Below are 25621 nucleotides of genomic sequence, written 5' to 3' on the forward strand. Positions count from 1 at the left end.
TTCATCGGGCCTCTGTCCTTTCGGGCGGGAGAACCTCTTCGAGGATGTAGGCGAGTAGCGATACTCGCCAATTGGTTTGACCGGGCGCTAATACGGCGATGCTCATGGGTGGCATAGAGGTACTAGGATCGAAGCCTCTAGGTGCTAGTTGGGTGTTGGGGTCAGAGCCCCCGAGCACTGGTTAGGCGTCGGGGTGTGTCCGGGTCGAACCTTCCAAGATGCGAGCGGACGGCTCATGGATGTTGTTGATGAAGACCCCGCTTGGGGACGGATCCTGCCTGGTGGCCAGTTTTGTGAGGAAATCGGCGGCATCATTGTCCCTTTGAGGGATGTGATGCAGTTCGATCCCCTAGAATTTGTCCTCAAGCTTGCGCACCTCTTGGCAGTATGCCATCATGAGGGGGCTTTTGCAGGAGGACTCCTTCATGACCTGATCAACAACTAGTTCTGAGTCACCACGGACGTAGAGTTGCGTAGCACCGAGCTCGATGGTGATGCGGAGTCCATTGATAAGGGCCTCATATTCCATGGCGTTGTTTGAAGCTGAGAAGTGGAGGCAGATGGTGTAATGGAGCCTACTCCCATCTGGGGAGATCAGAACCACTCTAGCTCCCGAGCCAGGCGCCATTACGGACCCATCGAAGTACATTGTCTAGTATTTGTGGGTGACGTCCGGGATTGGTAGCTGGACCTCCATCCATTCGGCGACAAAATCCACGAGAGCCTGAGACTTAATAGCGGTGCGGGGGGGTATATCTGATGTCGTGGCTCATGAGTTCAAGAGCCCACTTGGAGATTCGTCCCACGACATCACGGTTGTGGACGATGTCTCCGAGTAGGTACGAAGTGACGACCGTGACTTCATGGTCGGTGAAGTAGTGTAGGAGCTTCCTGGTCACCATTAGTATGGTGTATAGGAGTTTCTGCACCTAGGGGTACCGGACCTTGGGGTCGGTAAGCACTTCTCCGACGAAGTATATGGGCCGCTGCACTTTGAGTTGGTGTCCTGGTTCCTCCCTCTCTACGACCAAGACGACACTCACCACATGGTTACTTGCCACGACGTAAAGGAGGAGGGGTTCCCCCGCTCAGGAGCGATGAGGATTGGGGCCGATGTTAGGGACGTTTTGAGGCTTTTGAGAGCCTGCTGGGCTTCCTCAGTCTAGATGAAGGTGTCCGTCCTTTTGAGGAGCTTGTAGAGCGGCATCCCCCGTTCACCGAGCCGGGAGATGAAGCGGCTTAAGGTAGCCAGGCAACCGATGAGCCTCTGCATGCCCTTGATGTTATGTATGGGGCCCATGTTGGAGATGACCGTGATCTTTTTGGGGTTGGCTTCGATGCCACGCTCAGATATGATGTATCCAAGCAGTTTCCCCTTTGGAACCCCAAAAACACACTTTTCGGGATTCAGCTTGAAGTTGAACCTTTGGAGGTTTGCGAACGTCACGACCAAGTTTGCGATCAGGTCGCAAGCTTGAGCTGTTTTGACCACTATGTCATCAACATAGATGGCGATTGTTGGTTTTGGCCGCTCGGATAGATCGGGCTGGTCGAGCGGGTCGATTTGGTCGGCGAAGCATTGCTGTATGCACCTTTGGTAGGTGGCGCCAGCATACTTTAGGCCAAAAGGCATGGTCATGTAGCAGTACAAACCATATAGGGTGATGAATGAGGTTGCGAGCTAATCGGACTCTTTCATCACGATCTGGTGATAGCCTGAGTAGGCATCCAGAAAGGAGAGGATTTCATAACCTAAGGTGGAGTCAACTATCTGGTCTATGCGTGGTAATGGGAAATAATCCTTTGGGCATGCTTTGTTAAGTCTAGTATAATCAACGCACATTCTCCACTTCCCAGACTTCTTTTTGACCAGGATAGGATTAGCGAGCCAGTCAGAATGGAAGACCTCCCTGAACAACCCGGCTGCCAGGAGTTTGGTGATTTCCTCGCCTATGGCCCTGCACCTTTCATGGTCAAAGTGATGCAGGCGTTGTTTGGTGGCCTTAGAGCCTAGGGTAAGGCATAGTGCATGCTCGGCGACCTCCCGGGGTATCCCCGGCATGTCAGACGGCTGCCATGCGAAGACATTGCGATTATTGCGTAGGAAGTTGATGAGCTTGCATTCCTATTTGGCCGGGAGCTAGGTCCCAATCCAAACTGTCTTGGTTGGGTTGGTGGGGTCGATTCCCATTGTCTTGGTTCTTTGAGCGGGCGGAAGGCCGACGAGGAAGGTGGTTGGTTACAGTCTGGGGCTATCGGGACCGACGACTCCCTGAGCCGCGGGAGTTCAGACGAGTTGATGACCACAGTGGCGAGCTCGTAGTGTTCGTGGTCGCACGTGAAAGCGTGCGAGAACGCGCTGCTCACAGTGATGACGCCATTTGGTCCTAGCATCAACTTGAGGTAGGTGTAGTTGGGGATTGCCATGAATCTCGCGTAGCATGGCCACCCCAAGATGGCGTGGTAGGACCCTGGAAAGTCCACCTCCTCGAAGGTGAGGACCTCCAAGCAGAAGTTGGCTCGGCTGCCGAACGTGACGGGCAGATCGATCTGCCCGAGTGGATATGCCTACGCTCCTGGGATTACCCCATGGAAGGGGGAGCCCGCCGGGCGGAGTTCCGATCAGGGGATGCACATGGCATCGAGGGTGTCGATGTATAGGATGTTGAGGCCGCTGCCACCGTGCATCAGCACCTTCATAAACCGCTTCTTGGGTCGATGACGAGTGGATAGCGTCCTGGTCTTGCGACATGGGAGGGATGGTCCCTTTGATCGTAGGTGATTGGAGACTCCGACCAGCTGAGGAAAGAGGGGATGGCCGACTCGGTGGCGCATGCCTCTCGATAGCGAACCTTATGCTGTCGCTTAGTCCAGACAGCGTCGGATCCACCAAAGATCATGATACATTCGTTAGTGTCGGGGAAGTCGTCCGCGTCTTTGACTGCCGTACCTCCGTTCTTGGGTGCTGCCACTTTGTCGTCTCCCTCCTTTGGCCTGCCGGCCTGTCAGAGGAAACGTTTGAGGAGCTCACACTCCTTGTAGAGGTGTTTGATAGGGTAGACATGGTTGGGGCATGCACCATCCATGAGTTTGTTGAAGTGGTCAGGCAGTCCCTGATGGGGCTGCTTGACTGTGCGGTCGGTCGCGACGACCAGCGGGGCGTTGTCCGACCAACGCCGATCCTTTTTATTTTTCTTGTCCCTCTGCGTGGAGGGGCCCTCGTTCGGGTCCGTGCATTTGGCTTTGACCTTATCCCAGCCTCCGCTCAAGACCGCTCCAACCGCCTCCTCGTCGGAGGCGTGGTTGGTGGCTACGTCAAGCAGGTCATGGGTGGTACGGCGTTTCAAGCAGCCAAGCTTGTGGATAAGGGACTCACAGTTCGTCCTGGAGAGGAACACGTTGATGACATCTACGTCAACGATGTTAGGGAGGGAGTTGCATCAATGGGAGAACCTACGAATGTAATCCCGTAGGGACTCACTGGGCTCTTGCTGACAGCTCTTGAGGTCCTAGGGGTTCCCCGGTTGGACGTACATCCCTTGGAAATTCCCGACGAAGACCCTATTGAGGTCTGCCTAGTCACGGATGCTGTCGTGCGGAAGGAATTCGAGCCACGCCCGAACATGGGAAGATATTGAATGATGAAGAAGTCATCGTCCACTCCTCCGGCCCGATAGGCGAGCTAGAAGTCTTCGAGCCAAATGCCTGGGTTTGTCTCCCTAGTGTATTTAGTAATGTTGGTGGGTGGCCAGAAACGCTGCAGGAACGGTGCTTTCCGGATGCGCCGGCTGAAGGCCCAAGGACCTGGGCCCTTGGGGCTGGGGCTCCGATCGTCTGGCCAGTGACTGCGCCTGGGGCGCGCTTCGTCGGTTCCCTTGATGGTTTGGCCAGCATTCGTATTGTGGATAGTGTTATTTTGTTGGGACCGATGCCAGTCGCCAATGGTGCTACGGGCGTCCTGGTGCGGATTGGGCCGCTCGTGTACCAATGGTAGGTGCAGAGCAGGCGCCCGGTCAGACCATGGCGCGACTACCGCACTCCGAGCCGGTCTTGGTGGCTGTAGCGGCAAGCGAATGGAGCGATCTGTCTGGCGTGTCCTCGTACCCTTGGTGGGGAGAGAGAGCGTGCGTCGAAGTCATGACATGGACCTTTCCGCCTGTTGGACGGCGGCGGCTTCTACTAAAACCCAGAGGTTCCAGTGGACTGCCCGCTCCTAAGGGTTGATGGGCTTGGGAACACCACGTAGGAGCATCGCTGCAGCAGCGATATTCTGGCCAGCTTGGGTGAATTGTGGGACATTGTTTCCCTCATTCACGATGTCGCGTTGGACCTGACGGGTGCGACCCCAGGCGCCACTCGCCAGGCCATGTGCGTGGGGCGCGACGTGCTAGGCCGACTGAGCCGGCGTAGGTGGCGGCTAGTTCTGCCGCCGTTGTCGCAATTCCTCGGCGTGCGCTTGCACAGATGTGAGGGCCTCTGCACACGGGTCCGGAGGGGTGTGAGTCTATGCAGATTCCACAACCACCGGCGGCTGTCCCAGAGCGTCCGCCATGGCGCACTCCTGAGACGGACGGTGGCGTGGTGCCACATCGCCGACGCTGGAATCGTCGCTCATGCCCTCACCATCCAAGGGTTTGTGGGAAGTGATAGGAGCACAACCTGCCATTCCCCATGAATTCGGATGTGAGGGGGAAAGGCACCAGCACCCTTCGGAGTCCCCGGGCGTACGTATCCGTAGAGGATGCGAGGCCGTAGGGGAACCGATCGTGCAGTGTTTGCGGCATGGACGACACAGTCTCTCTGGGTGCTCGATTAGGGATAGTAAATGAAGAGTAAGTAACAGTACGCGTATAACTTACAGCGTGGTTTGAGCAGAGAGTTTGCTTGGATAGAAGCGTAGACGCCGCGCCGTCGATGTCGCGCGTCCCGGAGTCGATGGAGGGTGCCCTTTCGATGGGTGCCGGAACGTGCGCCTTCTCACGGAGGTGGAGTACGCCAAGCCGGTCGGTGATGAAGTCTAGGCTTCCGAAGTGGAAGGCCTAGGAAGGCTTGAAGACAGGTGGAACCCGCATCCCGATGGATGAGAGTGCGGGAAATTCTATCGAGCCGAAGCGAATCGTATTGCCCGAGCCCGCCACGGCGGGGGTGGCGGAAAAATGGGCCATCCGATTACCAGAAAAGTGTTGAACGTACAGCGTCTTCCCCATGGACGGCACCAACTGTCAGTTCAGAAAGTGACCAACTAGTAAATATTTGTAGTTTTGTTGTACGTTGTGATCAGAGGTGGCCTAGAACTCAATGACACAGGATTTATACTGGTTCAGGCAATGTGCCCTACGTCCAGTGTAGGTCGGTTGGTGACTTTATTCCTAAGCCTAGGTGCTCGAAGTCTGTAGTGGGGTTACAAACGAGAGAGAGAGAGATGGGGTGTCCGGTCGGTCCGGTAGGAAGGGTCGAGATCGATAGGAGCTATGCTATGAACGGAGTGTCCAACCCTAAACCTGAACTTGAAGAAGTCGACTTGGGTTAACTCCCTATGTTTGGAGGGAGCACATCCCCTTTTATAGAAGAAGGGGATGGCTTTACAAGTGAGAGGGAGAGAGAGTACAGACGTTTATAAGCCTTGTTGCCCACGCCGACAAGGACGGGATAATGGTGAGCGCCCGCAATACTGTTGATGTCACTACAGAATGTCAGGCACATGTGGGAGGTTGAGCTGCTTTCTTCAAGACTGGAGGACGTCGGTACCTACAAAAATGCTGTCTCGCCAACTGGAGGTATGGCTTTACCACATTCACCTGGTACGGTGAATTCTGGCGCCCACAATACTATTGATGCCCAGAGGCACATGGGGGGTCTTACCGTACGGGTGTTTTGACCGGCGCCTATAATACTGTAGAGGTAAATGTCGGTGCCTACAATACTGTTTGTGGCAGGGCGGTTGCAAACTACTATTCCATAGGGTATGGTCCCTGGTGCCGTGGTTTGACTTGCGAGCCCCATCTTGCCTTCCTTCGTACGCCTTCTGGTTCTTTTCGAGCGGGCATCCCCGGTCGGATGGCCCCAGTTGGTTCTGGCGTGCCAGTCAGAGAATAGCGGTGGGCAGGGTTTTCTATGAACCCCGGTCAAAGACACGGGGTCAGAGTCGGAGGCGGTCCTCGGGTCAGGCTTTCTAAGTGGAGGCCGTGCGAAGGCGGCCAGGGCCTGACGCTAGCGCTTCGATCGGAGAGGCCGTTCGGAGTTGGCCTAAGCCTGAGCTAGTGCTCCGGTCAGAAAGGTGGGCCGAAGGTAGCCAGGGCCTCAAGCGAGTGCTCTGGTCTGTTGAATTTAGACTCTCGGGCCGGTCTAGAAGAAAATAAGGCAGTCCTCCTGGGCCGAGCCCTGGCGTGGAAGCCGGTCCCTGAGGGACCCTAGGTTTATGAACCCGACAAATGGGTAGGGAGGAATCACGAGTACACGCTCATGGAAGGGTGCGAAGGACACGATGTAGTCATCGGGCGGCGCTGGCACCTCCTCATGACTTGGCACGAGCCACTCCGCCGCGTCGGTCCTCCCATGGAGAAGGCCGTGCTTAACAAGGCCCTCCATGCGCACGTGGGTGACGTTGGAGTGATGCCACAACTCCATGGGAAGCAAGGGTGGATGAACAAAAGCTTCACTGATAGCAGAAGAGCAAGGGCGGAAGAACAAGGATTTCACTGGCGGCGCAAGAGCGAGGGGCAAACCATCCTCCTAGATTGATGCATCTGTCGTGCCTCGTCACATCACCTCCTTAGGAATCGTGCACACGCCACCCCTAGTCGCTCCTCGAAGGGCGCGCCGGGGCAGCGTTTCGCCCCCTCGTTGGCCCAAAAACCATCGCAGGTAAGAAGGAATACAGAGCTAAAAACACTCCCACGACTCCTTAAGGCCCAGGAGTTCAAAGGTTGGCCCACCGACAGGTTCACAAACTGCTCCAGGGCACCTTTAGAGTGAGGGGTGGTAAGGGATGGGCCCGCTAGCGGCCGATACCCAGGTGCATGAGCGCCACGGGCATCCTGACTAGGGCTGGACAAAATACTCACGGCTCACCAACTTGCTCGACTCGTGGCCGGCTCAGCTCGGCTCGGCTCAGATCATTTTAACTTTTTTCACGAGTTGAGCTGGAAGTCTAGCTCGCTATTTTAACGGGCCAGCTTGAGCCAGCTCATGAGCTGCTCATGAGCTGAAATGAGCTGAGGCCTATCAGCCCACGACCATGAATCTAGAAGATGATGTTGCTGACCTAGAAGTGTACACCTATTCTATTGGTATGTAATCCTTATTTTTAGTTGTTTCATATGAATTTTAATTTTATAATTGTTGTGGTACTTAAATATTGATTTTATGGATTGTTTTATAGAGAGAAGATGATGATGCTGACATTGAATCTGTGGACTTTCTTAAGTTTGTGGTGGCAATCAACTAGTTAGTATGATGGAACTGCATGATCATGGAAGGACCAGCTATGTTGCATGGTTGATACTTTTGATGCACTTGATATGTATTAATCATGTATGGTTGCATAATGGTGGACGCCACCTTCTGGAATTAATGTAGCATAAACATTATAGCATATGTGTCCTATTTTTTTGTTGTAGCTCATGAGCTAAACGAGCCAGCTCGAGCTCGGTAACGAGCTGAGCTGAGCTGCACCTCTAGCTCGTAATATTAACGAGCCGAACTGAGCTGGCTTGTTAGCCTAACGAGCCAGCTCGAGCTGGACCAAGCCGAGCAGAGCTGGCTCGATATCCAGCACTAATCCCGACCCACGTTAGGGTCTTGGCCGGAGCACGGTCCATGGTTTTTCTTCGAAGAGAGGCAATAAACCCTTGGAACCGGTCAAACGGACCCAAGAACTATATGGATTGGCCGTTAGAAATCTGGAGTCAGTCACTAGCTGACCCATGCTGGACCCTCGTGAACGAAAAGCCGAGGCCCTACTCGAACTAGCCCGTTAACAGCTCACTGTTCACCATGATTCGTTCATCGAGAAAAAACATGGCATGGCTCAGCACCTCCATTTTAACAAAAAAATGCATGAGGGAGGACGACCACAAGACGAGCTGACCCCTCGACCAGACCCTTGCTACGTGCGGGGGCTCGGGGGAAGTTGGACTCGCAAGGAGACCGAATACGCAGTGGCATGACAATGGCAGATCGATCGGATCCTAGGGAGGGACCGAATACGGAAAGGAATCACGACCCTACCAAAACATTCCGTGGCCCGCAAAGGGAGATCAAGACCCTCAGAATCCTTCCATCTGAAAAAGCCTTCAAAGGAGTATCCTACTCCTTTGCAGGCTCGGGGCTACTATTGGGTACCAGTATTAGGGATACATGGAAGAAGGAAGTTGATGGCCGCGAACGCTAACTTGCCCGAATGGTCAAGAGCATATTTTGGTCTCGCTCGACCGCGAAGGTACAGGCTCCATCTTGCCAGACCACTCGGGCATGGGCTCCGTCACATCTGACCTCGAGGACGTGGGCTCCATCTCACCCGACACTGAGGGTGTGGGCTTCGTCATGCCTGACCCTGAGGGTACGGGCTCCATCTCGCCCGACCCCTCAGGCGTGGACTTTACCTCGCCAGACCCCTCAAAGGGGGATTCCGCCTCGCCTGACTAGGGTCCGTACCGCCCCCAACCACTACGAGTCTAAGAGTACGAACTTAGGATCAAACTTCTGATACCAGAAAGGGAGTAGGCGTGTCTTGACGTGATCCATGGCCACGACGGGCCATACCTGAGGACTCACATCGCCAACAGTGTCGAGCGTGTCGGCGCTATGCTACCTAATCCCCGTATGACTTCCGATGGGGGTATCTGCTAACCATGCTGCCCGTCGGGACAGAATGGAGCGCCACAACCGGCTAACAACGCCCCCGTATAGCGCCAGTGATGAATAGGTTTGCTACGTGAAGCCATCCCGTCATCATCTATAGGACCGGCGGGACCTACGTAAAGAAGATGAAGAGCGCCGTGACCCCGAAGGCCTTCTTCCTCCATGTTTCTCTCTCTCGTGTAACATGTGCCTTTCCCTTCATCTATAAAACGGAAAGCATGACGCTCCATGAAGGGCACGCTGAACAACTCAACGAGCTCAAGGAGACTCAACTCCATTCGACCTTTTCACCAGAGACTTGGGACCTACTCTCTCTCATCCGATTGTAACCCCTACTATAAACTAGTGCTGATAACACGAGCAGCAGCAGACTGGACGTATGGACATTCCGCCCGAACCAATATAAATCATTATGTCCTCCGAGCACACCATCCAGGCCAGACGTGCAAATTATAAATTTACTAGTCGGTGATTTGAAACACCGACACTATCTATCATCTTAAATTATAAATAGCTTCCAAAGAAGAACCTAAACTGATACATTTTATGATAATTTAATAACTTAGATTAAACCAAAGAATTAATGGTAAATATAATTAATAAATAGTAAGATCTAGAAAAGTATGAGATTACAAAAGAAGAAATATACATCTGAATTTTCTAATGTTCTAGCAGTTTATGCTAAACCAAATCAATGATCTAAAGGCTCGGGTGAAACCACGTAGTTGATACCTACAGTTAATAAATAATAAATTCGAATTAGGAGTAACAACTTAATGAAAAATAACACCTAGATAAAAGAGTACATGTAAAACAAATAAGTAAATGCAAATTGAATACAAACTATGAAAGTTTGATCTCTCCAAATGAATAGTAAAAAATGAAATAAACACTCCATATAAATTATAATTAGTAAATAGCTAAGTTCAAATTTTAAATTATAGAAACATGGTAATTTGATTCCATTAGAATATGTAAATAAAAATTTAGTGTATTACAAGTTAAAGAGAATAACATATGCTCTCATGAGATAAAAACTACGACATTTATCATATAGATCTAGATGGCAATGTTGTAGATGTGTCCAAAGATGTTATTACAAATGATAAATAAAGAGATAGTGCCGGTAAACTCTTTCTCTTTCTTATTAAGAGGATGGGCTGTAGCCCGATTGGTAGCATCCCAGTGGTGAGAAGTCTCGGGTTGGGAGTTCGATTCCCCACCTCTCTCATGGTAAATATTCCTCTCGCTTGTCCCACGCTAAAGCAGAGGTCTAGGTCCGGACCAGTCTTACGCGAGCTGTGGTGCCGCTGTGTATAGGTGAGACAATGAGTTCGGGTGCTTTTCGGATTTTCGTGAGAAGATCATCTTCTATCTTAGGTTACTTTGGAAACTGAAATCCTATTGAGAAAAAGAGTGAAAAATCTATGGGATATCATTTGAATAACTTATTTAGTTTTTCATAGAGTGTTTTATATCCTTGGTGTGCCTTCCTCGCTTCCAAATTAGCCCTTAAGCAGAATGCCTGGGAATTGTTTACCCCGTGGATCTGAGTTTATTTTCATTCATATTAAGGGCTTGTTCGTTTAGCCCTCATTTCACCGGGATTCATTGTAGGTGATCAATATAGTATAAACTAAAAAGAACAGAGTGTGGATATTTTTTGGCGTGACATTTGTTTTGGTTCGTCCGTCTGCCCACGCCTGCGATCCCACGACATCTCCCGCATGCTGCTTGATTGAATATTGCCTGCCATGTGATAGAGGAATCATGGTAAAATAGGAAGTAGAAAATTATTGTGATATCCATATACATATTGCATGTTTGCATGCACCAGCATACATGGCAACGAGCAAAAGGAAAGAGAATTAACACAGAAGGAAAGAGAATTAAGACAAAAGGAACATCTTTGTATTTCTGAGAACCTTGCCAAATCTGCCTACATTTAATTACTTCCCCTCTTTTCATTTGCAAAAGGGACAGCTTTTTCCTCCTTTCATTTGGTTTCATGCTCACGTGTTCCATTGCCCTCGCTTGCTGTTTTTTACTGAAATTGCCCTTGGGTCTGTTCATTTTGAATCCTTTCCCCATATCCCTGTTCCCTAATCCATGGTCCATCGCGACAGTAGACACCAGACACCATTTCTTGCGTGAACAATAGTTGATGTCATATGTCTTTCATGACTCAGCCTCCCAATCCTAAGAGAAGGTCCCTACCTCTCCCTGACTCGAGATCTGGTCTGCTAGAGGATCTCCTCGAGTCCATCGGGCAGCATCTCGCGTCAGGCCACGACGCAGCGTCCTTTCGATCCGCTTGCTCCCCATGGTGCACCGTCGTCCCGTTCGCGACCTTCGGGCTGCTCCTGCTGCTCCCATTCGACCCCAACTCAGACCATGTCGGCTTCTACTGTGTCTCGGAGAAGAAGGTCTTGTCCAAGATGCTGTCCGACGTGTGCGGCAAGGTGGCGTGCGGCTCCTTGTGTGGGTGGCTGGCGCTCATGGACGAGGCGGCGTCCGTGACGCTGCTGAATCCATTCGCCGGTGCCTGTGCTCCCCGCGTTGACCTCCCACCAGCAGGCGAACACGTCGCGGCGGCATCCTCATCGGAACGCGTGTCTAGGGTCCATAGCCGGTGGGTCCTCCATCCCACCAACGGCTACGGGGACGCGGATGCCGCAGGCAGAGCCATCAAGATAGAAGACATGCGGGACATGTTCTTCCATGAGATCGTGCTCTCGACGCCGCCTGACATCGTCGGCCGTGAGTGCGTGGCCATGGCCATGCTTGGGTGCTCCACGGAGGCCACGTTCTTCCGGGTTGGAGTCGACAGCGCATGGACGCTGCTCGACACCAAACTGGAGTTCTCCGTGGGGTCCATCGTCCACTGCCAAGACAAGTTCTTGGCGATCGACTGCACTGGAGAAATCTCCGTCTGCAGCAGCAACGCCGCCGACACTACTCCAACCGCGACGTTGCTGCTATCGTTGTCGCCACCTGCGGGGCTCTACCACCGTAGCTACCTGGAATCAAACGGTGAGCTGCATATTGTGGGTGCCATGGTAAGCACGTTCCACGAGACACAGAGCTTCACCTACAGTAGCGCGGTCTACAAGTGCAACCTCAACGACCGTACGCCGGAGTGGTCCAGGGTGAGGGACATCGGTGATCAGACATTGTTCGTGTCTAAACATTTCAATGAAAGCTTCAGTGGAACAAGTGTATCTAAATACAAGGAGAACAAAATCTATATGTCCGAGTCATTGTATGAAGATTCATACGACTTGGTCCATCGATTGGAGATCGTTGATATTGGTACCGGCGCATCCGAAGTGAAGCCCGTCCAGAAAAAGATGCATGGTTCTGATGCTTTAGGTTGGATTCGACTCAATCTCTGGAAGGGTCATTGCAAGACATCAATCATCTCATAGCTTCGGACAATATCGCAAAGCTACTAAAAATTATAACCGTGCCCTCACCTCAAACATTGTCCAGATAAATGGATTACAATGAAAGAAATTGATATCGGAGATTTCTTCGTACAAATATAAAACATTATCTTAGCCGCATAACAGAAAGGTTTATAAAGTAGAGTTTGTGAGCCTGCGACGTCGCGCATTCCGCGACTGTGTTAAATTCATAAACTTTGTTTTTTTAGATTAAATGTCACTTTAACGTTGCTATTTAATTTTTACAGTATTGTTATCTTATCGTACGATCCGTGTGTTTTTAGTATAAATTGTTAGTTATTTTATAGCAACACACGAATATACTACCTAGTATAGTATAAATTAGCATAACATTCGTGGTTTGGAATCATTTCAGGCTCCATTCCGTATGAACCGAAGAGGCCATAGTTGATTATTAATTGGAATAGCACAGCTCATTATTAATTGGAATAGCACAATCGGTCAGCCACATAGGGACCCAGTGCTTGCGTTGCTTGTCTATTTCCACTCCGGATCCGAACTTCCGAAGTCCGGACGCCGTCCCCGTGTTCCACCCACCGGCCTCCACGCAGCCACAGGCATGTGGGCCCTCAACCTGAAGGCCGGTGGGCCTTGCCTCACGCCGAGGCATCCCCAGCCGGCGGCGCGGTCCCCGCTGGCCGCCGGTATCAGCTCGCTGGCTGTGGGGCCGACGAGGTGGAGGTGGCAGCCGGCGCGGTGGCCGAGGTTGGCGGTGAGCGCGTCGGGGAGGAAGGGCAACAACGGCCGAGAGGACGGCGACGAGCCCAGGAAGAAGGCCTCCTCTTCTGGTAGGTCCTCTTGGCCGAGCTCCTGATGCTTTGTCGATCTGTGCGATTGGAGCAGGATCTAGGTGATTCGCATGTGGGAAGCGGTCAACGTTTGTAGATTGGGTGCGGATTGAAATTATTGGCGCTCGATGATGAAATTGTTTGTGGCCTTTGCATCGAGGTCCTGTTGGTTACTGTACAATTTGTGATGCAAAGGTTTACATGTCTCACTGGATTTCTAGTTGTTATGGTGATATGGAATTTGGGTATGTTTTGAGCTCGATGGCATTTGGAGTTTGAGACACTTTTGGTGCACTTAATAATTGAAAACTACTCCCTCCATCCCAAATTGTAAGTCATTCCAAGAATCTTGGAGAGTCAAAGTTTTTCAAGTTTGACCAAATTTATATAACAAAATAATAATATTTATCATACCAAGTAAGTATTATTAGATTCTTTATTAGTTATATTTTTATATTATACCTATTTGATGTCATCAATCTTTGTGTTTCTCTCTATAATTTTAGTCAAACTTGAAAAAATTTGACTCTCCAAGATTCTTGGAATGACTTACAATTTGGGATGGAGGGAGTACTTTACTGCAGTAGCCGTACTGATCTCGAATTCTGTATATAGAAATCGTGGGGTTCCCATTGCTGCATTTGAATTTTCCAGCCGCAGTGTTTCATTCATGTGTCAATTGCTTAATCAGAATTTTAAGGATTGATATCTCTACATAACTACATTTCAGTAGAAAGTACATCACCAAGTGCTACTTCTATGTAATGCATAATTATTAACTTTTGGCTATGCACTGTTGGCATTTTCCATGTTTTGTCTACATCAGATATATACATTATTAAGATACTATATAGTTCTTTGTTGATGTGTCTTAAAATGTTGGGTACAAAGGCTGTATTTGAATTTCCCTGTAGTATGTTGCGCTGGTGAATTCTGACACCTCATTTCTGCATGCAGGAAAAGGTGATGCATCTACTCCCAGTGGAGATGCTGCAAATGGAACAAGCCAAAATCAGGACGAACCAAAATCAAGTGACACAATGTATATACCTAGCAACTTGTCATATTGGCGAGATGTGAGAGCAAGCTTCGTGATTCCAACGTTGGTAAGACCAAACTTTCTGGTCTTTGCTATTTCATCTGTACTAGAAAGTTTGACAAAAGATTTTGACAGGCACCTTCAGTATAGCTTATTTAGCGATTATGTAGGAATGGCGTTAGAATCTAAAATGAAATTTCATAAAAGCTCGCGCTACCATTTTTCCTCAGTTACTTTCATTTGTTAGTGTCATAAAGGAAAGAAGACAATGGGTCAATTTCTGAAGATTGACTTGCACTTTATAATCCCCTAACATTGTACCTACATGTTACAACCTCTGAAACGAACTCATGAGACTTTGAAAACTTAAGACTCTCCATGGTACAAAATGTATTTTATTCCACAGTCAGTTTTTCAACTTAATGAATATAATTTTTCTCTGCTGTTCTGGTGTTTCCCTCCTTTTTGGAGAAAGTTGAAATTTGAGACTTGGCCATCCTCAACTCCTCAGTTAATTGAAACATTTTTTCTCACTATCATCTATGTGCTGATCCTGTACTTTTATTTAGGACTTCTTTATGGTTCTCGCTGCAAGTATTCACTATTCCACATTACGTTAAACCTCTTATCTAACGTTGTATATAGATAGATGACGACGACGACGACGACAACAACAACAAAGCCTCTAAGTCCCAAACAAGTTGGGGTAGGCTAGAGTTGAAACCCAGGCACCCAGCAGAAGCAATCAAGGTTCAGGCACGTGAATAGCTGTTTTCCAAGCACTCCTATCTAAGGCTAAGTCTTTGGGTATATTCCATCCTTTCAAGTCTCCTTTTATTGCTTCTACCCAAGTCAACTTCGGTCTTTCTCTGCCTCTCTTTACGTTACTATCCTGGCTTAGGATTTCACTACGCACCGGTGCCTCTGGAGGTCTCCGTTGGATATGTCCAAACCATCTCAACCGGTGTTGGACAACATTTTCTTCAATTGGTGCTACGCCTAATCTATCACGTATATCATCGTTTCGAACTCGATCCCTTCTTGTATGACCGCAAATCTAACGCAACATACGCATTTCCGCGACACCTATCTGTTGAACATGTCCTCTTTTCGTAGGCCAACATTCTGCACCATACAACATAGCAGGTCTAATCGTCGTCCTATAAAACTTGCCTTTTAGCTTCTGTGGTACCCTTTTGTCACATAGGACATCAGATGATTTGCGCCACTTCATCCACCCTGCTTTGATTCTATGGCTAACATCTTCATCAATATCCCCGTCTCTCTGTAACATTGATCATAAATATCGAAAGATATCCTTCCTAGGCAATACTTGACCTTCGAAACTAATATCTTTCTCCTCCCGAGTAGTAGTGTCGAAGTCACATCTTATATAGATAGACAAAAATGTGAATTTCTTCACCTCAAACAACATCATACTGCTAGACTGTCTCCATCATGTAGTGTAACAAGATCTTCAATGCCCTGTTTCTAATACATCCCAATGTCTTATGCACATTTTTGTTGTCCCAATTACATTTGACCAATTTACAGATCAGATCCCTTTTTATTCTCCTTTAGCAAAGAGTAGCCTGTCTATGCGATTTTCTTTTAATTTTAACACTTTTTGAAAACTAATTTTAAATCTAACACTGTCGGGTTTTTTTAACTAACACTTTTGGTCGCGCCTATTGCCCTGGTGCGGCCAAATGCCTGTGTCGCGCCATGCATGGTGGCACGGCAGCGGGCTGACGTGGCGACGACCGGATTCGCTGACTGCTGACGTGGCGGGGCATGCCGCGCCACCGATCTTGGCGCGGCAGTGCCGCGCCCTAATCCGTGGCGCGGCAGAGCCGAATATAACCCCCGCGGCCAGTCCCGCTTGCCCGAGCAGCAAACCCCGCGCCTGGCCGCCGCGCCCGCGTCCGCCTGCGCCTGCCCGCCACCGAGCACGCCGGCCACCGTGCCATGAACGCCGACACGGCACGGCCGCCGGCCGCCCGGTGCAGCCGCCGCGACCGCCTCCGGCCACGCACGGCGGCTGCCCGCCGAGGCCTGCGCCTCCCGGCCCGGTCTACCGCGCCACCGCCGCGAGGACGAGCGCCGCTGCCGCGAGGTACTCCCCTAATGTAGTTAGTATAGATAATAAAGTTAGTAAAATTAGTAAAGTATAGTTAGAATAATTACTAAAGTTAGTTTAGTTAGTATAGATAGTAAAGTTAGGTAGTTTAGTTAGTACAGTTATTGAGTCTAGTTATATATTGGATTTAGTCTAATTAGTTATTGTAGTTAGCCTTGTATAGATGTTAATATTAGATTATTTAGTATAGTTATAATTAGAATAGGTATTAATATTACTATGGACATTACGTATGACGATTTCGCCACTTGATGAAGTTTTTTGAAATGCTTTTGCAGATGGATTGTTGTGTTAAAGTTTTATACGGAGGAAGTGTTAGGAAAGAAGATGGTATGTTTGAGGATATGTAAGAAGAATTGGAATGGTTTGATGAATCTCCTAGCTTCAACGACATTTGTGTCCGTTTGAATGCAAAGTTTGACGGTGATTTCACACTGAAGGAGATGTTTGATACTAGAAAGACTAGGGCATACTATATCCTCATGCTCTTGCGTGACCCTGCTCACTGGTCCCGCTACACTAGGATTCTCCAAGGTTCTAATGTCTCCATGGCTGAGGTAGTGGTGGAGAATGGGTATAGGATGCAGGGTGTTCAGGGAGGCCCGTCCATTGATGGTTTTGGAGACAATGAACAAGAAATAGGGGTCGAAGGGGAAGCAACTCAGGATAACATGGATTTGGACGGTCAGTTGACGCAGGAGCAGTTTCATTCATCTGTAGTAGGTTGTATAAGCAATGACTTCGATGTGAATGAGTTCGAACGGAAAGAGGAGGAGCAGGAGGAGGAGGACAGGATCGGTGATGTAGTTAGCAGTGATTCAGACGATTCAGATGATGACCAAGGAGATACAGATGTTGTGCCAACATCGGCAGATGTCATGCTAGTACCGGTTTATACTATGCCATTACCAGTATCAACTGAGGTTTTGCATGGTGTCTAGACTCAGGGTAGACTAGTCACAGATTTGGTTGCAAATGATACCCCCTATGATTCATGGGGCAGAATTAGCGAAGTGCAGCAGTATGTTCCACCATCACCTTACACAGCGACTGAGCTTGAGCAACTAAGGTCCAAGAACGTACCTTTCAGGGGCGTTCCAAACTATAGGGATATCAGCATGACGGATATGACACTTTGTGACACCGGTCTCCAGATGTGTAGGAATTCATTGTATGATCATGAGAAAGAAACCCTTAGGAAGAGGATGATATTCAACACAATGTCAGAGATAAAACTCTTCCTTTAGGACTATGTTGTGTACCACCATAGGCCGTACACCATCACTCATTCGGACCAGGAGTTGAGGTACCACGTGATATGCAAAAACGGTTGTATGTGGGGGTTAAATGCACGAAAGAGACAGAGTGATGGCAAGTGGAGGATAACTAAAGTTGTCGAACCACACACTTGCCTAGACAATAGGGGAAAGAAAAATCATCAGTAGCTCACTGCACGTTACCTTGTCCGTAGTATATTGGGGCTCGTTGATGACAATAATGACATTTCGGTGTCTTCTTTACAACAGTCCATATCTGGATTCGTTAAGTACGATGTGACATACGGAAAGGCTTGGCGTGCTAAGCAAATTGCTCTGACGATTCGATGGGGTAGTTGGGAGGAAGCGTACAACAGGGTGCCCCGCATCTTATGTGCAATGCATTACTACAACCCTGGCTTGAAATGGTTTGTGGACATCGGAGGTATGTGTTTTCGGGACCCATTGAGGTATGTACTCTATCGTGTGTTCTGGTCGTTCACGCAAATAGATCACGCTGCACCAGTTGTATCCTCTTCTTGAGGTGGAGTACGACGACCCCCTTCTTCCACCAGACGACGAGGTTTCCAAGTGGCGTTCGAGGGATCCTTACATTTCTGGGACTTAGTTCGTTACATTGAACTTATGTCGAACGAATATTGTCCTCGAAAACTTGCAGACTCATAAACCAATGAAAATGTTATGTTGCAACTTGTCGTCCATTTATTTGCTTCATAGAACATGGTCTATTGCGCGTCACTGACGCGCCGTGGACTATGGCGCGGCAGAACCTATATTCGAGATAATTTCACTCAATTACGTTCGTTTTAGAAATTCTCAACGCATGATACAAACAGATGTGATCACTTAAGATCGACCATGGGTAATCCGAGTACATGATATATGGGTACAATACATTAGTAGCTCAAATGGAATATAAGACAACACAATGGAATTTCTACTATATAGCTACATTGATTATTAATAAAGCATGAAACTAACAGACGACGCAATCAAAAACTCTCAGTCAGAAACATACTAAGTAAGCAACTCGTCATCCGAGTACCAATTCTCAACCACAACCCTGTAGCTATGGCTAGCCTCACTTGCATTGCCCTGATCTGCCTTTCGCCTGTAGTAAGCGGCCTCTGCTTCATCTGCGGCCTGAGTGAAGAACGCGACGTCTCGCCTCTGCTAGAGCAATGAGCTCGCTCAGTCTACCAGTGTCGTCATCAGCCTCCTCCGCCTGCAAGCCCGCCTCTGCTAGAGCGATGAGCTCGCTGAGTCTGATAGTGTGATCCTTATCCTCGTCCCCCTAATCAGACAACACAATCGGTGATTCAACAGTGCGACCAGCTCGCTTTCTGTGCTCATCTACTTCTTTTCCTCGTACCTTACACGAGCCACCTCTGCAGCATGGTCCTCGCTGCATCCAATCCCTTCATGTATAAAATACAATCAGTTAGCAACGCGATTATATTATATTTAAAATCATGCAACGAAAAAAAGGCTTTCAAGCACTCACTGGCACATAATGCAACAACATGCTCGTTCAAAACCTGTATCTGTACTCTTGCCTCCTTTGCCCTCTCCTCCTCTAATGTCATCCGTCTCTCCAATCCCCATTTCTCAAGCCCAACGTCAATCGGGTTACAAATACCGCGTTCTCTAGCAAACTTATGCATTTTGTCTTTGTGATGTTTAACGAAAAGGTTGACGTAGTCAGGTCCATATCCCCTCTTCCGTGCAATTACTTACCTCCCCTTCAGTTCATCCAAGAACTTAGCTTGACCATCATAACATTCCCACCTGCATTTCCTAGTGCTCTGTTCAAACAAAAAATTATATCATATATGTCTTAACAAAAGAAACAAAATACGATTTCATGGTTACCACAAAAATAACCAACCTCATCCTAGTCAATCATATGGCTACAATAATGGCATATTCTAAGTTCCGAAGGGACTAGACCGTAGTTGGATTTAACACCACATTCGCACTTGACTGGCGGTGCTTTGTAAATTAACCTTTCTTTCTTCTTTTGCTTTGCCTTTAGAGGTTCTTCGGGCCATTTGTTCTTAGGACCATACAACCACTCCTTGAAACGACACTTCGTCATTGAATACACCTAAATAACGTGACATTAGTACATGAACACATATAGCTCAACATTTCAACACATACACTTTGCACTTACTTTATGCTTGTTTGGACACACAAACTCTAACGTATTGTCAGGGTTTATCACAGCTCAGTCTCCGCAATCGCACAGAGGAGGTTCCTTGAGTCGTTTAACTGCGGCTAAGTGCTTCTCCTTAGCCGTCATTGGAGGGGGGTTAGGGGGAGGTGGAATCCACCGCTCGAAGTGCTCTCGTGGATGTCGCCCTCTCCATCAATCGTCGAAAAGGAGGTACCTGGGGTCAAACTTGTCTGCACCGTCGATCCACTGGAAGAAAAATCACGTCTCATGGGCCTACACAACAAAAATTCAACAAAATATTATTAACCTAATAATACAAATGAAGAAGAAAAACATACGGAAACAATTACTTACATTAAAACGACTGCACGTGTAGAAGCAACGAGCCGCTGTGTCTGGATGTCTCGATTGAAACACGTCGGTCGGACGTCCATAGTCACAGTTAGGGACATAGAGTTCAGGAGGGACGGGGGCATCTTTGCTAGACTCGTTGGGGTACAATTCTTCAGGACGACCCCGTTTTTGCCATAACTGCTCCCGAAATATGTCTTCCATCTAATAAAACGGCTCAAATTAAACATCAATCAAAACAACGCAAATTAATGTAAAATATAATCATTTGCATTGTAACCAAAATAATGTAACCAACACTTATAGCAACAAAAATATACATGATAAACATACTTCTAACTAAATAATTAACCTTAATATTGACAAAATCAAACTAATATCTTCCTTCAAACCGTAGCCCATAGTTCCCAAATATATTTTTTCTCCTAACCTTAACTCTCATTCATAAAATCCTATCCACCATTCAAACGAAAATAAAATGTGCGTCATTACCTTTAACGAGGACGGAAAAGGAGGGAGGCGGCCGGGGAATGGAAGAGAATGGAGGGAGGCGGCAACGGAGGGCTGGGCGGGGGGCGGGCGCGGTTTGCTGCTCGGGCAGGCGCGGGACTGGCCGCGGGGGTTATATTCGGCTCTGGCGCACCACGGATTAGGGCGCGGCACTGCCGCGTCAAGATTAGTGGCGCGGCAGGCCCCGCCACATCAGCCGTCAGCGAATCCGGTCGTCGCCACGTCAGCCCGCTGCCGCGCCACCATGCATGGCGCGGCACAGGCATTTGGCCGCGCCAGGGCAATAGGCGCGGCCAAAAGTGTTAGTTTAAAAAAAACCGACAGCGTTAGATTTAAAATTAGTTTTCAAAAAGTGTTAAAATTAAAAAAAAAATCGTCTCTGCCTGAAGCTAATTGGTGTTTTTGTTAAGAAACTCTCATTGACCTGGTCCTAATTATTTTTCCCTAACTTGCATCCAAACCAGGAGCAAACGGATGCAAAATAGTCCACAACAGACAGCTCAGGATGGAGCAGTATATCATCTTCCCTGGAAGTGGGCTCATTCTATTCCTATGCCAGAGTCTGGATGTGTGTTGGTCGCCACTGAAGAGCTTGATGGCAATGGAACCTTTGAGAGGACTGTCATCCTTCTCCTAAGACTAGGTTCAAGAGATGCCTACGATGGCCCGTTCGGTATCATCCTGAACCGTCCACTGTACACTAAGATGAAGCATGTGAACCCATCCTTCGGCGAGCAAGCGACCCTTTTTGGTGATTGTTCCCTCTTGTTCGGAGGCCCTGTCGACATGAGTATATTCCTGATGAGGACGGCCGAGGGAAGACCGATCAAGGGGTTCGAAGAGGTGGTACCTGGCATCTGCTTTGGCTTCAGGACTGACCTGGAGAAGGCTGGTGGTCTGATGAAGAATGGCACGGTTAAGCCTGAAGACCTGAAGTTCTATGTTGGGTACTCTGCTTGGGAACATGACCAGCTGCTGAGTGAGATCGATGCAGGATATTGGGTGGTGACTTCCTGCAGCTCAGGCCTGATAACCGACGCGTTGACGATGGACCCCTCCTGCTTGTGGACCGAGATTTTGCAGCTGATGGGTGGCCAGTACTCAGAGCTGAGCCAAAAGCCGAAGCAAGATGGAATGTAAACTTTGTTCGTTTGCATCCTAGCCATTTGGGATGGTCTCCCTGTGACCAATCTGTACATAATTTGAGTAATCCTCGGCTGCTTGTAGCCAGTGTGGTTGCTCTGCTCGATGTAATTGCATGTGGACTGCTTTGACTTGTTTTTACCTAGTGAAAGAACGATGCAGTACTTGAGCATGGCAACGCCTGCCTGCCTACCTGCTGTGCCCAAAGCTGAAACTTCATCTGGTGCGCGTGCTGGCATCTGATGAGACTTTTGATATTATTATGTACAGTATGTATGATTCGGCTTGTGCATGGTCCAGAAACAGATGTTTCAGGCATGCAGCATGCTTAGTGGCAAGCGGCCAACTATACAGTTCTGAGTACCGGTACGATATGATCCGAGCGACCGTGTGCTCACCATTCACCGAAAAGGGATTTGCCTTTGTTTGGTCAACCATGAAGGCACTTCGTTTGAGCCCATGGCATGCTGACTTGCTGAGTGCGTTAAGGCCGGGTGCTTGGGAGATCAGATGGCGACATCCGACATCGGCAGGAGTTCAGAAGGCACCCGGATGCGTTTTTGTGTCCGTGACCTGCGTGCCGGTATGCGCGTGCTAAGTCTTTCTGTCATCTTCTCGCGTACTGTTACTCCCTCCGTTCTAAAATATAACCTGTTTGATTTTTTTGCCCTCAAGTTTAAATCATTCTTGAAGAAATTTTATTAATAAAACAGGCCACAACAAAAGAAGTGATATTTAACATAAATTTTTGAATAAGACGAGTGGTCAAATTTAGAATTAAAAAAATCAAACGAACTATAATTTGGAACGGATTTTGACGTTGCACGGGGTTACTGCTGTGGGCAAGAAGACTGTTCAATTCAACGCTTCTTGATGACTGTTACTGCATCCTCTGTGTCACTGTGCTCCAAATAAGTCCACACGATGCAGCAGGATACTGTGATGATACATACACCACGCAGTCAGGATTCCAATCGTCGACTTGCCTTCTCTAGAAACTGCAACGCAGCCTGCGGTCGTTTCACAGTCACGACCGAGTCGAGGACCAGAAGTCCAAAACTACGGCAGCCGAGTTGGCTTCGCCTCACCTCACCTCACCGTCAGTACAACGCCGGGGCCGGTAAACAAGTATGGCCCTGTTTAGATTCCAAAAATTTTCAACCAAAGGTGTCACATTGAATCTTGCGGCACATGTATGAAGTACTAAATGTAGACGAAAAACAAAACTAATTACACAGTTAGGTGAGAAATCGCGAGACGAAACTTTTAAACCTAATTAGTCCATAATTAGATACTAATTATCAAATACAAACGAAAGTGCTACAGTAGTCAAACCCAAAAAAAAATTTGAGAACTAAACGCGCCCTATGTCAAGGCTGCACCAGCCACCAGACAAGTCAAAATTTACCGTCGTCAGTTGGGATTAAATCCTTTTCCGCCTGCCAACGAACTGTTGCATTTGGTCTCGATGGGTTCGTTTCAGACTCCACCGTTGAGTCGTTGACAACACTGCATTTGCTGATTTGTATTTGCATTGCACGCCAGGCTCAGCAAAGAGCGAGACACTGTTCGTTAAAAAAGATGTTTTATTGCATCCGCTAATTTCAGTACTACCATCTTTTTTTTTTGCGGACAGTACTATCAATTTTTTGGTTATATTAGTTACATCAGAATCTCCATGTCATCCACGCTAATCTCCCCGGAGACAGCAGGTTGCTCCCTTCCCGCGCCCGTACTGTGAAGGCTAGCGTGCGCACGGCCGGTGTACGCGTCACCAGCATCCTGATCGCGCGGCCGGGCGCTGACGCCACCGCCGTGCGCGCTGCCGATGATGCCAATGCCGGTGCGATGGGCGTGGGCCAGCGCGGGCGCGGGCGCGCTCTCCCGCGCCGCCACGAGCTGCGCGTCGGCGGCCATGCCGGCGTCGGACGCCACGCGCTGCACGGACCGCGGCGACAGCCGGCCCCCGTCGCCGGCACCGGCACCGTACGCGGCCGCCGCGCGCTCGGGGAAGTTGAGCGCCGCGACGTCGCCGCCGTTTCCGCCGCCTGGGACGCCCGCGCCGGTGCCGGTGCCGCCGCGGAGGAAGTAGACGGCCGTGTCGTGCGCGACGGCGGCGGCCTCGGGCGTGGCGTAGGAGCCGAGCCACAGGCGCTCCCGCGTGCCGGGCACCCGGATCTCCGACACCCACTTCCCCCACCGACGCCGCCGCACGCCCTTGTAGCCGCCGCGCCGCCGCTCCGAGTCCGCTTCGCCGACCGGCTCCGCGCGCCTCATCATGGCGCGCCCCGCGCGCGTGCTGTCCCGAAGCTTTTCGCTTCGGCCTCGAGCCTCCTAGCTAGGCGGCCCACCCAGCCTCGTGGCTCCGGTCCTCCCTCGTGAGTCCTGAGATGGCTCTCAGCTGACCTCTCTTGAATGAAGGCTTCAAGTTCAAGGCTCGTGACTGGCGTTCGTCCTCGAGGAGATGGCAGTGGCACCGGCACGGGCTGACCTTGGCGGTGCACGGCTGCGCGCGTATTTATAGGTATGGGGATGGGAGGGACTTATGGGAGGTCAACCCCCGAGCAGAGTTGACCTCGGCTCGATATGGTTTTGGTTTTTGAGTTTTGACCTCGAGAAAAGGAAACGAAAAGAAGAGAAGCAGCTGGAGATCGAGTGGACGAAGGCCGGCGCGGAGACATTTCTGGTGGTGGTGGGCGGTGGCCGGTAGGCGATTGCATGGCAGGCAGGTCGGTAGAGGAGCAACGCCAACGCTGCAGACTGCAGTAGGGTCAAAACTTTCAGATGCCCGCCCGGCGGGCCCAGTCAAACTGTGTGCCTCACGGATCAACGGTCCGTCGTCTGAACGTACGAACTCCTGCTTCTACTCGCAGTCATTTATTTTTTCCAGCTTGCTTTTTTTCCCAGAACCCCAGATAGGATAGAGCCATGACTTCGTTTGGCAGCGCTTATTATTTTCGTGACTGATTTGTTGTTAGAGAAAAATATGATTCCATGACTGATTCTGGCTTATAAGCTCAAGCGAACAGAGTTTAGAACGTCGGATTTTTTTTCCGAATCCTAGGATGTTCTTATATGAAATTGAGCTGATTTTCAAAAAACTATGCGTTCTAAACGGAGGATAATCTACTTGTTTTCTCATAGGTCGTCTACGACAATTTAGATTTGGGTTTTAAAAATCCACTGACAGCGTCAAAATGGCCCTGCTCCGCCCTGCTAGTTTCTGGAAGCTGGATTCGACGATTGCGTCCTCTCAAAAGCTGACGATCCTTTGAAGCTTTGTCGTTTTGACCACCGTTATCTCTTGGTGCCCAGACCGTCCTTTGACCACCGTTATCTTGCTTCGTGCCACAGCAAGAGTGCATCTTGGAAGTTGGACCCCGTAACCGTCTGGTTTGCCGTGTGGGCGATTGTGATTCTGCTGGGTCCGTGTCTCTTCCACTTTCAGTGACAACTGATAAAAGGGACGCACCAAACGCACATCCACCCAAAGGCCACGTTCATTTCATTTAGGCAAGCGCCATTCACGTGACCATAGGGCGTGATGGGTTGTTTTTGGTGATTTTTTTTTTAATTTTAACACTTTTTTGAACTTAATTTTAAATCTAACACTCTTGGGTTTTTTTTAAAAAACTAACACTTTTGGCCGCGCCTATTGCCCTGGCGCGGCTAAATGACTATGCCGCGCCATGCATGGTAGCGCGACAGAGGGCTGACGTAGCGGCGACCAGAAGCGCTAGCCGCTGACGTGGCAGGGCTCTGCCGCGCCACCGATCTTGGCGCGGCAGTGCCGCGCTCTGATCTATGGCGCGGCAGAGCCGGGTATAACCTCCGCCGCGGTCAGTCCCGCTGCCCGAGCAGCAAA

General features: G+C 49.4%; 2 protein-coding genes and 1 pseudogene across 2 annotated transcripts; 2 read left to right on the top strand and 1 right to left on the bottom strand.

Moving 5' to 3' along the window:
* The first annotated feature begins 11042 nt into the window (after positions 1 to 11042).
* Positions 11043 to 12290, top strand: LOC136455490 (putative F-box protein At5g55150). Its single transcript, XM_066455495.1, has one exon. It carries the CDS (start codon positions 11043 to 11045, stop codon positions 12288 to 12290), a length of 1248 nt encoding a protein of 415 aa, XP_066311592.1.
* Positions 12291 to 12793: 503 nt separating this feature from the next.
* LOC136453865 (uncharacterized) lies at positions 12794 to 21948 on the top strand (annotated as a pseudogene).
* A 1410-nt stretch (positions 21949 to 23358) lies between these two features.
* On the bottom strand, positions 23359 to 24256 carry LOC136453866 (ethylene-responsive transcription factor ERF008-like). Its single transcript, XM_066454415.1, has one exon. It carries the CDS (start codon positions 24034 to 24036, stop codon positions 23419 to 23421), a length of 618 nt encoding a protein of 205 aa, XP_066310512.1. The 5' UTR covers positions 24037 to 24256; the 3' UTR covers positions 23359 to 23418.
* Between the last annotated feature and the right edge of the window lie 1365 nt (positions 24257 to 25621).

The sequence above is a fragment of the Miscanthus floridulus genome, chromosome 5 (assembly GCF_019320115.1).
Source record: "Miscanthus floridulus cultivar M001 chromosome 5, ASM1932011v1, whole genome shotgun sequence".
In the NCBI taxonomy this organism is placed as follows: Eukaryota; Viridiplantae; Streptophyta; class Magnoliopsida; order Poales; family Poaceae; genus Miscanthus; species Miscanthus floridulus.

Bases quoted from the DNA above. Each gene is read 5' to 3' on its own strand.
- LOC136455490 (XM_066455495.1), top strand. From the start codon at position 11,043: ATGACTCAGCCTCCCAATCCTAAGAGAAGGTCCCTACCTCTCCCTGAC.
- LOC136453866 (XM_066454415.1), bottom strand. From the start codon at position 24,036: ATGATGAGGCGCGCGGAGCCGGTCGGCGAAGCGGACTCGGAGCGGCGG.